We start from the raw sequence: 15,574 nt of genomic DNA, 5'->3' as shown, positions 1-15,574 counted from the left end.
TCACTCATGACAAAACGAAATAAATATCAAACTTATGTGGAGGTTTCCAAATAAATATCAAACTTATGTTGACTTTGCGAATAAATATCAAACTTATGTTGACTTTCCAAATAAATATCAAACTTCCGTTGACCTGGCCATATTAGGTACGACGTTGAGTGGGTTAATAGATCTCGTTAACGGAGGTAATTTTCTGTTAACATATATGTTAATTGATAACGACATTGTTTCATATAACAACAAAACGATGTCGTTATGTCGTAACGATTGAATTAAATCCCTAAAGTCAATCTTAGATCCCCAAATCGAGCATTATCCCTAACCCTAAATAGAGTATGATTTGAAACTCGGGATTTTATTGAACAGTTACGACAAAACAACGTCGTTTTATGTTTAGAAGGAATACTTGTTAGTGTTTTGATCAACAAACGAACTCTGTTTTAACAGAGTATGAAGAAACTGGATCTTATTGATAAGATAAAATGTATTACACACAATGATATTATTGAGTTTGACTCGATCTACTTATACAACACGAAACAACGTATACGTACATGTGTTAATCGAAAAGACACAACTTTACGTACGTACATTCGTGATTCACATTGTCTGTTAACTCACTTAACGTCATGCCTAATATGGCCAAGTCAATGAAAGTTTGGTGTTTATTTGGAAAGTCAACATAAGTTTGATATTTATTTCGTTTCGTCGTGAGTTGAGGATTTAAATAAACGTTTTGAATAAGTTGAGGATTTTAATGACATTTTTCCCATTTAAAAACGTCTAACAGATGTTGAGAGAGGGGCACTCGAACCCAGGAAATGATGGAAAGTCCACAGACATTAACCACCTGACTAAGTCAGTATATTCGTCTAATTAAACAAAGAGAATGTATATATATATATATTTAAACACCATTGGTTAAGTTTTAACCACAGTTGGTGCTTCCGTTAGCAAAGTTAACGGTCGTTAACTCGGAGGTACGATTTTACCAATTTTTTTAAAACGAAGGTTTTAAAAAACAATCGAAATTAAATGACATATTTTTATTTCAAATTTAATACTACACGTATTAAACGGTAAAAAAAAAAATTAAATGGCGGTTTTTTCAGGTTTTTTTCCTTTCTTTTCTTATAAAATAGGTAATAACTATTTATATTTGTGATTCCCAGATTTTACGGCCTTACCAAAAACGTCTCGATTTTATTATATTTTAATGTGGTAATTGTTTTTTTCCCGGTGATTTCTTTTTTCTACTTTATATTAAAATATGTGTTTTAACAAATGTAAATTGTTTTGAGTGTTGTGGTCCACGGTGGACCGCTCATGCGGTCATGCCACAAGTTCGATACATGCAAGCTGTAGTCTAAACTTTACACGTCTGTGCATTTTATAGTGTTTGAATTCAAAAGATAGAACTCTATTCTTTCCATTTTCTAATGCATAAAAAAAAAATTAATACCTTCTTCTTTTTTTGTACTGCTTCTTTCTTTTGTACTACAACAAAAATCTAGTTTAGTAAACAAGTGGGAATCGTGAGGTCCAATGAATGTCTCACACCTGTCAAAAATCTTACCCGATTGCGTCTCTCTTTTTTTATTAGTTAATGATTCGGTCAACAGAAACTTTGATTAAGGAGATTAATTTGTAGATTCCCAGATTTTACGGCCTTACCATAACGTCTGGATTCTATAGATTTAATACTAGGTGATAATTGCTTTCTCTTTTCTTCGGTGATAATTGTTTATATTTGTAGATTCCCAGCATTTACGGTCTTACCATAATCCCCTTCGGTGATAAACCAAAAAGAAAGACCAAATGTCTCGAAGCTAACTGTGTTGTCACTAAGCTTGAGAAGTAACAACTCTCGAAACCAGTTAGATTCGCGGGTATCTTCTAGACTTTTGTCTTTGTTCTTCGACTTCTTTCATCCAATCAGAAAGCCACAAGAGTCCCTTATAACCATAGTATGAAACAGCGGCTCCCATCGCCATTAACATCACGGCCATCAGTATCCTCTTCGTGAACGACAGCAAGTTTCTGCAGAGAAGAAACAAAAAAAAAAAACAGATGGTGTCTTTAAGTAGATGACAAAACATATGAGACATGTGGCTTCTCCGATTTTTTTTGTTTTAAAAGACAGAAATTACCTGCAGCCTTGTGGTCTCCTGAATGTCCTGACTCCTGACCCCGTTCACGCCTTTTCCTTCGCTTTGATGAACTTTTCCCGCTAGGCTCCTCCTAAGATGTTTGATTAGAAATAAAGGTTTGTAATAGTTGCTTTAAGAGTGGGATTAATTCTGAGAGCTTTTTATTGTTTCTGTTTACCTCAATCTCTTTGACATTGCGCTGCTTTAACACCGATTCAGCCATCTGTACAGTTGGAATCGCAAGGGTCAACACCGAACTGGTTCTTTGGTACTTCTTTAGGGTCAGAACCTGTGGCCCTATGAGCTGCTTGAACATCTTGGCATACCCATTCCTTCTTCAAGGTTAGGCACTTGCAACTAACAACCACCTTGATCCATACAAAAATCGAGACAAGTAAGATCACATTTGTACCAGAGACAACATCCCAAATGGATATAAACTCGCAGGCGGATATCTTTACAACGCAGTTGCATCATGGAGTCTTGGAAGTAATACCTCTTTACCACACTGTTCTGGCGATGGACACTGCCCAGGATGACATATCTCCGGACACAAATGGGTACAGTTTGGCAATTTTCTGCAACAACAATATCCTCTAGTTTCAAGAGTGTGGTTTTCTAATAATGTTATTCAGAAAATGTAAAAAATGAAGCTTGGGAACATGTGAACTACCACAAGGAGGTTTCTGATTTGTTTCAGTGCCACAAGGTACCTGAACAACATAAAACATCCAACTGCGTTGTTAATACAGGTTTCACATACGGTACCAGATTTTCTATCAAAGGACCAGAATCTATTAGAAGTAGCAAACAATTAAAAGCCTATGGACACAAAAAGAAGAAGCAAAGAAAATATTATAACAGTAGGCATAAAGTCATCAGATCTGGTTCTCAGGCTTAGACCAAACAAGGCCTCAAGATCATTTTTTCCGAAGAGATTTTAGTAAGTTTAAGCTGATAGTCTCGCTTGTTAGATGTCAGTAACATCTCCTGCTTCTATCAGATGCATCTACACAAAATTAAAAATTTTCTATAGATCCACCATAAAAATAAAAGTAACAAGACTATATATATCACGACTTGATAGTAGGAAGCCATATTCACGTTCAAATCCTAATTCTCACCTCAAAATGCGTCTTACCACAAGCACAAGATATTGTTACCATTATTGGACAAGGAGCACATGGAACTCTGCAATGAACACACAACAAGTAATGTTATTCCATGTGTATGAGTTGATATCTTACAATACACAATGTTTAATCAGTCTTATAGTTCCAAAGTTGACACCAGAAGGACAAAGAAAGTCCAGAGCATGTATGATTCCTGCAACGGAGTCTTTTTCCACAAATCTGAAAATTTCAAACGAAAAAAAGTAGAAGCCAAGTGTGAACAATGTCACTAGACTGGACCATGAGACACAGCATACCTCTGAGCATGGTGGACATTCACCATCAAAACATCGGCGTCTACAAGCATGACGTGCACAATCTCTCACTCTCTGGCATTTCCTCTCACACGCCAACTCTTGATGGCAAGGAACCTACTCTAAATTAAGTTCCCAAAAATCTTTCCATCAACATTTGATTTAACTATAACAAAGCATCATGAAGTATCAAAAAGGCTCTCTTTCACCTGCTCTTTCGTGCCCCCGCATCTGCAAGACTTAGTAAGCACAATCCTGCAAGTCTCAAGGCATGAACCGCGGTGGCACCTCTCTGGACACCTATGGTAGCCACAACCAAGAACTTTATCACAGGTGCCACCACATAAAGGCGCCACAACATCACAAGACAAGCCTTGGTAGAATCTCTTGCCACAGGGACAACTCCTCTTTCCCTGATATGGACACAATCCACATTCTCCCGAGTGACATCCTCTCCCGTATAAATGTTTGCCACAATTAAGCATATTCTCACAAGAAGCCTCACACCTAAAGACTCTCTCGCAACAATCATTCTCCTCCTTCTCCTTACCACAACAGCACTTGTAAACCGCGCGTTATCTGCACGGTGGACACTTGCCACATGACAAATCTCTCTACAGTTATGGATATCACAATCCAGGACTCTCTCGCAGACGTCTCCGCAAGAGAATTGCTTGTGTCCACATCGACGAACATCTTCAACACCGCCGCAGAAGCATTTAGCTTTCACGAGCTTGGGACAGGAAGCACAAGGTCCAGGATGACACCAGAGCAAGCAACAGTGACCACAGTTGTTGCTCAACGGCCTCTCGCAGACCTCGCCGCAAGAATGAGGCAAGATCCATGGATTATCCGCCGGAGGATTCTCCTCCTTGCCGCAGTAACAAAGGTAGCGCCTTGGAATATTCGATTTCTGATTCGACGATCTACATTTCGGACAGTTCCAGACAGCTTCCGGTTCTGTCGGATTCGAAGAAGGTCGCGTGACTGCACGCGCGGCTTGTAGATCTAAGCACTGACGAGCCCATGATTGAACGCAGAAAAAGTGAAAGACGGCACGATACAGCACCGGAGGAAGACGATGCGAGAAAATATTGGATCTTAGCGACGATGAAGCCTCTCATGTATCAAAGTGAGGCTCTCTTTAAGATTTTGTTCCTATGAAGATGAACCCACCTGGAGTTTCGCCAATTGTTCTTGTCGCCGTCCCAAGAAGAACCCCGTGACTATCCATATTAAACACACCTGTAAGAAAACAATGGACACTTGTTGACGATTTTCATGGAGAAATAATATAAACGAAGGATTGTCTAAAAGTAGGAAGCTTTTATTATACTGGCAAGGCATAGAGTGAAGCAGTTGATGTTTGACCGCCAAGAGCAATGGTAAGGACTTCAAATAGTCCCGCCGCTGCAGCATCTCCAAGCCGTTGAACAATCACATCTATGCATACCTGAACCGGTAGCACACATAATAAGAAAATAATAAACCAAAGTGCAACCTTTCCCTTTTGCAGAACTGATTTTCGTACTAGAAGTTGAGGAAAGGAAAGATTCAGTACCTTAGCTTTGTATTTCTCGTCTTGCGAGACAACTGTGAACAAGAGTTCCCTTCCAGGTCTAGTTACAACATAAGTTGTCACCTACCAAGTTATAAAATGTCAAGTGTAATTAATGGAACAGTAAGGCAAAATGAGAGAGATTGTTGTAAACCACAGACCTTTCTCAAGGTTTCAGATACAGCAACTGTAACCCAAGTTGGCCATATGGCAATAGCAACCAAATTCCCAAGTGCAACAAATGGAGATGCAGATATTGCAACCGTGACACCAGCTACAGTCAAGATCCGGCCCTGTAAGATTTAACATATGAACTGATATAATATGGACCATGATAAAAAAAAATTCCAGGTATGAGGACGAGAGTTATAGGCGGATTGAAGATGGTTTGAACAAGTATGCAGGATCAAGGAAATGGAGAAGCATTGATCTTATAACTACATCATATACAGTAGGTTTCATGCAGCAGAGCAGAGGCAAGTGGATGACCCTGTTCAGAGACAAGTTCATGTCCTCTTTCCTTTCTTGGTTGCTGATGAAAAAGTCTCATTTCAACTGTGGAAGCCTTAGCCATGAATGATTCTCAAATATTTTTGGTGTATTGCTATATTATTCGATACAATGTTTCTAGTGTATTGGCATTTGCCAAATGCAATTAAGAAAATCAAAATCCAATTGGAACTTCTCTATGGAAAACGTAACCCACAAGGAACTTGTTTATGCTCTGTATTATAGATAGATGAAGAAAATTCTCTCTAACTGTTCAGTCTCTAGCTCTCGGTTTGCTCTCTTAGCCGTCTAATGGTACTTCTCACTGTCACCGCACTAGCAGTGCTGCCAAACGAATAAGCAGACAACAGATTAAAAATTCAATCATCACAAATAAATAATGGAAGAATGAGAAAAAAGATGAATCTTTCTTTCTTACTTCATAGTGTATGCACCACCGGCCTTGACTTTCCCGCAGTCCTTGCAACCCCAAATACCAACAGCCTTTCTCTTTACGGCATACTGAAATTTACAAATCAAAGCATCGTAAAATCCAAACAATCAAAGAAGAGAAAACCATCAAGCGTATGATATTTGAGATCATAAGAGAGAGTATACCTTTCCGCAGAACTCGCAGAAGTATTTGCTGTGCTGGCTCACTTCCATCTTCTTGATCTGCTTCCTAAGACTGGCACCATATCGTGTGCCTTAACAGATACGAAATCATCAGAATCAGAAACAGAGGACTTACAAGAAGTAACAAAAAATATGTTGTCTTTTCTTTCATGATAGATTTAAAACTGAATTCAGCTTTACTTCTCAATGATAAGGCCCATTAAAGAGGCCCAATATTTTACCCAAAAAAAAAAGAGGCCCAATATTTTAAAGCGATAAAATTGCTACGTCATCAGGGGTGCATTTTTTTTTTTTTTGGTGATCTCATCAGGGGTGCATTTTTTTTTTTTTTGGTGATCTCATCAGGGGTGCATTTGTTTCGCTTACATGCTATATATTTATGATATTTTGATTTTTATCTAACTAAATTATATGAATCTCATTTTATAATTGTCAACATAAATAAACTCATTGTTCAAATAATATTAACTTTAAAAAAAAAAATATTATTTTTGCCTTCATATCTTAAAAATATCCATAATTAAATATTATACAAAAATAAAAATATATTCATTCTAATATTATATATATGGACTGACAAAAGAAATCAATATTGTAAAACTTACTACTATAATATATCAAAACTATATTCTAAAATATATAATATATAAATTTTGTACGAAATGAAATGTAACATGTATAATACGCAAGAGGATTACAAGATTGGTTTGCATCAAGACAACACCAATGAAGGAATCTTCTTTGTAGTTTCTTTATAAAAAATTTGCATTCATTTGTATAAACGTTTATTTTTTCTTTGAATATAATTTAACATTAGATTCAAAAAATAGAAATTTAACATGTGCTATAGTACGAGTGATTATCTAGTATGTCTTTATGAATGTACATTTTTTGTTCTATCCAATTATTGAAGATAAATCATCTAGAATAAGAAGAAAAGGAAGTTAAGTGATAACCTCAATAACAAATAATGATTCTTATTTCAAAATCATTACTCCTTTTAATTGAATTCCGATTTGTTGATAAGTAGGATTGATGATGTTAGAATTTTTTTTTTTTCATTCTTATCTCTGTTTTCTTAGCCAGAATTCATTTTATGCATTTTTGAAAATTTTGTTTTCGTAAGCTATTCACAATGTTACCGAGTGGCCGTCCTATGAGTTGTTGAGTGATCGAGTAAGATTTTTTGAACTGCTTCCCTCTGTTGTTTCTCAAAGTTTGAGAAATCATTTGAGTGAAAGTCTTCAGAATATCACACTCCAAACTTGGAGGATCAAGAAGCCATGCATTCTTGACTCATGCTTGGCTAAACAAGTGCTTTGGATTTGTTGGGCTTATGCTCTCATCCGTCAATTTGAAGGTCTTCTAAAACTCGATAGACAACTTGCAATGGATGAGCATTTGTCAGTGAATCATTCTTAACAAACCCTAACACCGAAGACGTATTTGTAAATGTGTTTTTTTTTTTAATTTACTTATTTCTTTAAAGAAAAACTTTAAATCATTTATGACACATGTCAAAATCTTCGGTCTCAAACTTGTTCTTCCACCAATCAATAAACAATTATTTTAGGACATTGATTGTTTATATACGCAAGCAACTGCATTCAAATGTGTTTTTTTTTTTCAAATGAAACTAAAACATCTACTATTTCAAACAAATTCATTAGTATAACGAAAACAGAGTTCCTCTGTTCCACATGAACTTAATGCTTGTGTTTATGCTTTGCAAATTAACCAAATAACCATATTATTGAATCGTTAAGTAATTATCTTTAGAGATTAGACGAATTTGGAAAAGTAAAAAAAAGTTGGTAAATAGAAATGTGCTGTTGAAAAACGTGGATTCATTAACGTCTTTTTACTTCCAATACTTAAGAGCACATTTATTTTCCACAGATTACACCTAGACACAAGCATTATTGTTTCATGGCTATAAAAAAAATTGCCACGTCATCTATAATGCGTGCATTGGTTTCGCTTGGTTTAGTTGGTCTTTGACTCTTTTTTTTTTTTTGGTAAGTGACCGGTGTTGGTCTTTCACTCTTTGGGGTTGGTTTAGCCTTTTTTGGCGCTTTTTAAAATTATTGAATATTTTTCTACTTACAAGTTAATGATTTCCAATTGCTCTATCTGAAAGAAAAAAAAATTATTCGGTTACAAATACAGATATACTCCAATCTCAAAAGAAAGCGCGAAATATCCCTTTGTATATTTATCAGCAGAATCCAAAATCTGTGTTCTTTGTGATCCTTCATGTCGGTGGGGTTTAAGTTGCTTTCCCATAACTCCTACATATGAAGTTGAAGCCTCTCATCTTCTGTATTAATGTGAGACTCTTTTAAGATTTTGTTCCTACGAAGATGAACCCACCTGGAGTTTCGCCAATTGTTCTTGTCGCCGTCCCAAGAAGAACGCCGTGACTATCCATATTAAACACACCTGTAAGAAAACAATGCAGACTTGTTGAGGATTTTCATGGAAAATTAACATACACGATGAATTGTCTAAAAGGATGAAGCTTTTATTATACTGGCAAGGCATAGAGTGAAGCAGTTGATGTTTGACCGCCAAGAGCAATGGTCAGGACTTCAAATAGTCCCGCCGCTGCAGCATCTCCAAGCCGTTGAACAATCACATCTATGCATACCTGAAACCATAGCACACATAATGTGAAATAATAGACCAAAGTGTAACCCTTCCCTTTTGCAGAACTGATTTTCTAACTAGAAGTTGAGAAAAGGAAAGATTCAGTACCTTAGCTTTGTATTTCTCGTCTTGCGAGACAACTGTGAACAAGAGTTCCCTTCCAGGTCTAGTTACAACATAAGTTGTCACCTACCAAGTTATAAAACGTCAAGTGTAATTAATGGAACAGTAAGGCAACATGAGAGAGATTGTTGTAAGCCACAGACCTTTCTCAAGGTTTCAGATACAGCAACTGTAACCCAAGTTGGCCATATGGCAATAGCAACCAAATTCCCAAGTGCAACAAATGGAGATGCAGATATTGCAACCGTGACACCAGCTACAGTCAAGATCCGGCCCTGTAAGATTTAACATATGAACTGATATATATGGACCATAATAATAAAAAATCCAGGTATTATGAATCAATCTGTGAATTTTATCTCGCATATGACATACCGTTAAAGTCAGTTGTCCAATGAGTATGAAAACTGCAACGAAGCTATTTATCTGGGCAAACAGTCTTCTTCGACCAATGGATGATTTGATTGTCGTGGCAATTATATTCACTTTCTGCAGTTTAACTTTATTTCATCAGTGGGACCGTAAGAAGTTCAGCTTTCTTTTTGCTAAGTCCAAAAATTGATTCTATAAACTCAAAGAAAACAAAGGAATTTTAAAGTAATGGTTCATATCAGAATCGCACTAGTAACAAAGTGATATTCTAATTTTCATGTTGTGAAATATTGTTCAAATGGCTGTTGAAGAACAAAGAGTCTTGGTTATAATTATCATAGTTCTTTAAAGAGCAGGTAAATGAATAGTATAACACAGAGATGGTTCGCATGACAAGCCTAATATTGCATTGTCAACTAGTTCTGATATTACCTTCACATGATTTAGATAATCTTAAAACTAGAAATCATTCAATATATAAAGATCTGTCTTACTTGGAAATAGAAGAATGAGGAGATGACCGCACCGAGCCAGAGGAACAAAGACACTAGCAAAAGATAAGGCGATGCTAGTATAAGTCTCATGCCATCGAAGATGGCCCAAAGCTGAGGTCTGCTTGTGGAGATAGGCGATTTAGGAGAAGCAACTTTTGGAGAACCAACTTTTGGAGAAGTAGCTTCCTGTTTTCTCTCACGTTGATGATCATTATCAGTTCCCCTAACAGAACCAACAACAAAAATCAACTTCTCGACCAACCATGAGCATAACTGAGTCAAACTCACACTAAGTCTAGCCCAGAACCTAAATTGAGTACGCACACATCTCGCTTGTATTGTGAAAACTTAAACTTGAGCATTACCAAGACCAACCTCAACTTCCAGATAAATCATTTCAATTTTTCGTTTGGTTCCATACATAGCCACATATTGTTCCAAACATAAGATAGGAAAACATAGCAAACAAAGGGTGGTTTAAAAATCAAATTCATCTTACACATATGGACACGGATTGTAGCTTAGCTAACCTTAGAGGAGACAACTCCTCAGAGGACTGGGAAATGTCATTGGTGATCCCTTTTGAAGCCTGTGCAGCCAATTCCATCAGAAGAGCAGCAAATAGAAGTAGATCTGTAACGAACATCAAAATGATTTTCGAGTGAATTCAAAATGGCATACATGGAACAAACAAAAGCAGAAAAAAATATCTCTATCTAGGTACTTAGATTGTAAATGGAAGAATCATCAGACAATGTGATGCATACATGGACCCATCCAAGCAGTGGCAGCAGCAAATACAGATCCAAAAAGCTGTCCAAGGGTAGCACCAGCACCAACAAAACCAAACAATCTTGCACCTGACTGAATTGAAGAATGTTATATGCTTGGAAACAATAGCCAGTTCTTAGAAATAAAGTACAGGGCAGCAGAAACTACCTCACTATCCATAACGTCTATTATTCTAGCCCACGTTGAAGAAATAGCGACAAGATTAAGCAACGCAACCTTGGAAACATACAAAAAAGAAGTATCACGTATCCAGCTACATCAAAACTTACCCAAAGGAAAAATCCAAAAAACAAAGAGTTAGTCATACTCATACCCAAAGGAAAAATCCAACTCGAACAGAAATGTAAAACCAGCTATGGTTGTCCCATCCATTAGCTCCATCGATACCAACTTTTGTTAGGCTGGATGCCGCTTCAACTGCATCCTTTGAAGCAGTAGTATGTGTTAAACCATGAGACATGACTTCTTCCAGAAAGCTTATGAATAATCGAACTCTCCTATCTTACCTTTGAATTAGATGAGATAGACTCTGTTGGGGAGGCCATCCAAAGAAGGAAACATAGAACAAGTGATAGACTAAAGAATCTATGTATTATAACCAAAGCCTGCAAATTTCGAAAAGCATGGTATATAAGATGGCCAAAAGATTACAAATTGGAAAGAGAAAATGTAAGAAAGAGTTACCTTGGATTTGGACAAATTGGGCAAAGAGAAGATGAAGGTGGAAAGAGGAGCAGCAATGAGAGTGAGAAATAAGGATCCGACGAAGAGGCCAGGGAGCTTTGATAATCCCAGCGATATTGCTCCTTCATCGCGGAGTGGAAGAACTACGAAATACGCACTCAAAATCTGATTCAAGAGAACAAAAGTTAATGGACACTCGAGATGAATGGTTAAACAGAAAGAGAGAGAGGGAAGGAGATCGGTACGAAGAAGAAGCAGGAAGATGAGTGTAGCAACGCCGGAATCTCGTGCGGGTGCACCGTGACTACCGTGGAGATAACCGCATCTAATCGAATTCTGCCTGCCATTTGGTACCCTCGAGCTCCAAGGTCAACGTTTCCGAAGACCGATGGTAAGCCAAATCGGAGAAGTAGTCAGAGACGAACAGGACAAGAGAGAGGAGACAAAAAGAAATATACAGAGAGCCTCTCTCTCATTCAGAAGTGTCGTCATTGTCTCGAAACGGCAACTAGTGAATAAGTTCTGAAAACTGAAAGGCTTATTTTCATTCCAGAATAGCTCAATAAAGGCCCATCAAATAACATACGACTTTTCATTACTACTACTAATCAAACTCGAATGGGATGTGTCTAACTAAACAAACTTTACTAACACATGACTTTTCATTACTACAATCTCTACTATTGTCTGTAACAAGTAACAACACTCTACTTGTCAATTAACATAAAGGGATACAAAAATAGATATATATATTTCCATATAGTCTTTTCAACATATTAACATAATGAATCATGTGTTATATCTCCAAATCGTTTATTCACATCTAGATTTTAAAATTCAGAAAATGTAATTACAAATTTTGACAATACGTACTAATTAAAGTGATATTTCAATTGGACCGGAAACTATAATGACCTAGTCTTTCAACTCTTTTGAGTCCAAACACTTGCCGCGTTATCTATGCAACTGCCATTGACTGACCAGTGACCTATCTATCTATTTTCACATTATATATAGTAATATAGACATGTACTTTCACGGATCTTCTTCACCAAATCACACATTGACGAAGAAGTTAAAAAAAAAAAAAAACAAAGTCTTCACTCATATATAAACAAACAAGAAAATGGCTAGAATTGGAGCTTTGATTCTAGTTTTATTCATCTCCTTCTCTCAGCTTGCTTCGTTTTCAACTGCTAGGAAATTTCCGTCGGTAATTGATGGCGTCATCTTCCCCGGGGAGATCTCTGTTGTCTCCAAGACGGTGGTAGGGTGCGAAGGCGAGGATGATCACTTCACGGCGTCATATGTCACCGGAAAATTTGGGTCGTTGGTGTTGAACGCTCTTCCGAGAGGGTCAGTTCCGGCGTCTGGACCAAGCAAGAGAATCAACTACGTCAAGACTTAACAAAACTGCTATCTTTGTCACTCGGTTGACTACGAATGACAATTTTTTAGTTACTATTATTCTTTGTTTTATAGAATTTTGTAAATATCAAATACTATACTTGTGTTACTATTAAAAGTAATTAATATGTTTAAATTGGTTCTTTTCAATAGAAAGAATGAAGAAATTATATTTAGGTTTTAGGCTTTGTACGTCAATAATTCCCTACAATATAATCAAGTAGATATTTCAAATGGGGATAGACCTTGTTTGCTAAACGAATACAAAATTAACTGTTTCATTGTCTTTCTTATGAGTTATTACTATAAAAGAGTGGATATGATCAATGAAAAACAGAGTTTTGTCTTAATTAAACACAATCATTGCCTCTTCTCGTATAATGTCTATTACTTTATCTTGGTACATAATCTAGAATTGTCCACCTTCAAAAGTTTGACCGAACTGCCAATCCTGAGGGACAACATCGTAGCTCACAACAGTCTGACCATCACTAGCAGTGACTTGAAAAGATAGGCTTTGCCCTCTGAGGTAAGTGTTGCTTTGCCAATTCTGTCCCCAGTTTCTTGACATAGATTGCCACTGATCAGTCTTTGAGCCTTTCAAAGAGACGGCCCTAACATCTCCAGCACCACCCACGTTTGTGATCAACACGAGGTCGAAATACGGATTCCCGTTGATCGTGAACCTTATCCCTCCACCTTTCTCACATGGAACCCTATCATTATAAAAGGACAAATGATATACATTGATACCTAGAGCGTTTTATATAAGAAAACGTATACTGAATTGTCCTTTTTTGGCTAAAATTTTGTTTTTACCTTCTGAATGCGACAGGAACGATTCCAGCCCGGTACTGAGCGATCTGGAGGAAGGCAGGCTCGGCCAAGTCAAAATGCTTGAGAGGAGGATTGCACCAACCACCATTATCATTGGCTAAGGCAAAGTTTGGAGGACAGAAGTTTGTAGCTGAAACGATGATGGAACCAGGGATGCACCACTCAGGATCATCCTCACACTGTAGCTCAAAGCAGGCCCCACATTTCTGCCCACTATTGAACAAAGCCGTGCTCAAAGCCGCGGTTTGTAGCCCATAGCCTTGGCTGTGTAAGTTACCGTACCCACAAGCACCACCTAAAAAACATCAACACTTGAACGGTCAAATATGTTAAAAGTATCCAATTGTGCTGACTTAATTAATGATATGTGTGGGTGCGAGTGAAAGAAAATGTTTCAAGTACCCATTGTGCCGGATGCATCAGCTCCACCGTAGAAGGTAGCATGGCCTCTCTCCCAGCCTCCGTTGTCGTCGGAGTTTATAATGTAGAAGTTGATGGTGAATAGTGAAAGAAATAAAATATGGGAATATTCTGTAAGCTTCATGATTTTGCTGAGGGGCTAAAGAGGATCGGAGGAAGTAAGAAGTGGAAAAAGGAGATGAGTGAAGTTGGTATATAATTCGTTCACTTATATAGGGATTGATTATGGAGTTCACTACTACTAGATATCACTTCTCTTATGATACAAATATATTTGTTTTTGACAAAACGTAAAATGGAAGAAGGTGACATAATCGGATCGGTCTTAATTCCCAGGAATTCCGTGTGTACGTACGTAGGTTATGCATTATGCAAGTCTTCACATGCAATTCCGTTAGCGCTTAACCATTCCAACGGGCAACGGCTATACCGCATGGACCCCTACTTTTATGCCACGTGGACTAATTACGTATATTATTCTTTTTTTTTTTTTTTTTTGTCAACGTATATTATTCTCTTCTTCTTGTTTTTTTTTTCTATCGAAACCCACGTCACAGATTCACATGTCTTCATTTAATATATTAATCGGTGAACAAATCATGCATTCTTTAGTGATCTTTAATTTAATTTCTGACATAAGATGTCATCAGTCATGAGAAAGAGAAATAATGAAATGTGACTACGGTTAGGCACTTAATAGTTAATTCTAATCCAATCGATGTTTTTAATCATAGTTTTAAAATATATAGTCAGCTTTTTTTGTTCTTTTTAAACTATATATATGGCTTTTACCTATTTAATCAATATCATAGTCTAAAAATTGTGTCTTTTTTCATCCCTAAATTTGTAGTTTAAGAAAAAATACACAAGTGAAGTTCGTTTCCTACAATTGCATGCGCACACTTGAATAATTCATATATAGACTATAGTCATAAGTTAATTGGTTAGATATGAATTGTGAGGAAGAAAGAAACATGTAAAATGAGATCATCAAAGCATGACGTACTATATATAAGAACATGAGATCTCCCGTTGTTTCCGGTAACAGACTTTCTTTCAAGTTGCAGTCAATTATCAGTTTGTCATCATCATTTCACATTCTTCGTTATATATGCATACACATCAATAAAAAATTTCTTTTTTAAAACTAGAAATAAGAAAAAGAACAGCCACAGCAGGAAAATTCGATAATATATTTGAAATTTGCAAGTAATTTAACACATTCAAGAGAAAATTGATTGCATTTTACGAATTGAATACATATCTAAAACCACTAAATAGTCCAAAAAATCAAGTATGATCAGAAGCTCTACACCACCGGTTGTGTGGCTCGTCCTCGTGATCGGGCATGTATAATACACCGTATACACGTATGATGCAGACACCTACGTCATAAGATTTAAGAAATAAGAACCAGGGACAGATCACAACCACCTAGTAGTCTAGCTAGTACACAGCCGCCTCTTAGTTGGGCTACTATGGAGCGTGATTCGGCCCATCAAGGCCTGCCCAATGAAATATCAACCAACCTTATGAA

At 36.9% G+C, this 15,574-nt stretch overlaps 4 protein-coding genes and 1 pseudogene across 7 annotated transcripts; 1 reads left to right on the top strand and 4 right to left on the bottom strand.

The window, feature by feature from the left end:
- Positions 1-1,956: 1,956 nt before the first annotated feature.
- Positions 1,957-5,644, bottom strand: LOC110227851 (annotated as a pseudogene).
- Positions 5,494-6,331, bottom strand: LOC110227109 (60S ribosomal protein L37a-1-like; the record flags this gene model as incomplete). The annotated part of the gene is made up of 3 exons (XM_021020409.1): positions 5,494-5,968; positions 6,063-6,145; positions 6,242-6,331. Coding segments are annotated over 3 exons (237 nt in total), but the record flags the coding sequence as incomplete, so codon positions are not given.
- A 1,981-nt stretch (positions 6,332-8,312) lies between these two features.
- On the bottom strand, positions 8,313-11,936 carry LOC9309273. Of its 4 annotated transcripts, XM_021020294.1 has the most exons (14): positions 11,619-11,925; positions 11,374-11,538; positions 11,196-11,294; positions 11,003-11,113; positions 10,837-10,905; positions 10,665-10,761; positions 10,428-10,530; positions 9,898-10,120; positions 9,407-9,520; positions 9,175-9,306; positions 9,017-9,097; positions 8,793-8,909; positions 8,633-8,701; positions 8,313-8,550 (listed from the first exon to the last, which is right to left on the bottom strand). In XM_021020294.1, the coding sequence occupies exons 1-14, from the start codon at positions 11,718-11,720 to the stop codon at positions 8,389-8,391; spliced, it is 1,644 nt and encodes a 547-aa protein (XP_020875953.1). In that variant the 5' UTR covers positions 11,721-11,925; the 3' UTR covers positions 8,313-8,388. The 4 variants fall into 4 exon arrangements, with proteins under 4 accessions (XP_020875953.1, XP_020875954.1, XP_020875955.1 ...); XM_021020295.1 differs by having other exon boundaries at positions 8,409-8,701; positions 11,619-11,920; XM_021020296.1 differs by lacking the exons at positions 8,313-8,550; positions 8,633-8,701 and having other exon boundaries at positions 8,812-8,909; positions 9,017-9,074; positions 11,619-11,927.
- A 505-nt stretch (positions 11,937-12,441) lies between these two features.
- LOC9307219 lies at positions 12,442-13,066 on the top strand. Its single transcript, XM_002873158.2, has one exon. The coding sequence runs from the start codon at positions 12,500-12,502 to the stop codon at positions 12,779-12,781; it is 282 nt and encodes a 93-aa protein (XP_002873204.1). The 5' UTR covers positions 12,442-12,499; the 3' UTR covers positions 12,782-13,066.
- Positions 13,044-14,493, bottom strand: LOC9309272 (expansin-A2). The gene is made up of 3 exons (XM_002871102.2): positions 14,020-14,493; positions 13,600-13,912; positions 13,044-13,496 (listed from the first exon to the last, which is right to left on the bottom strand). Exons 1-3 carry the CDS (start codon positions 14,159-14,161, stop codon positions 13,190-13,192), a joined length of 762 nt encoding a protein of 253 aa, XP_002871148.1. The 5' UTR covers positions 14,162-14,493; the 3' UTR covers positions 13,044-13,189.
- Between the last annotated feature and the right edge of the window lie 1,081 nt (positions 14,494-15,574).

This window comes from Arabidopsis lyrata, assembly GCF_000004255.2.
Source record: "Arabidopsis lyrata subsp. lyrata unplaced genomic scaffold ARALYscaffold_6, whole genome shotgun sequence".
NCBI lineage: Eukaryota > Viridiplantae > Streptophyta > Magnoliopsida > Brassicales > Brassicaceae > Arabidopsis > Arabidopsis lyrata.
Note: the sequence above shows the minus strand (reverse complement) of the source record. Positions and strands in the feature narration are given on the sequence as shown.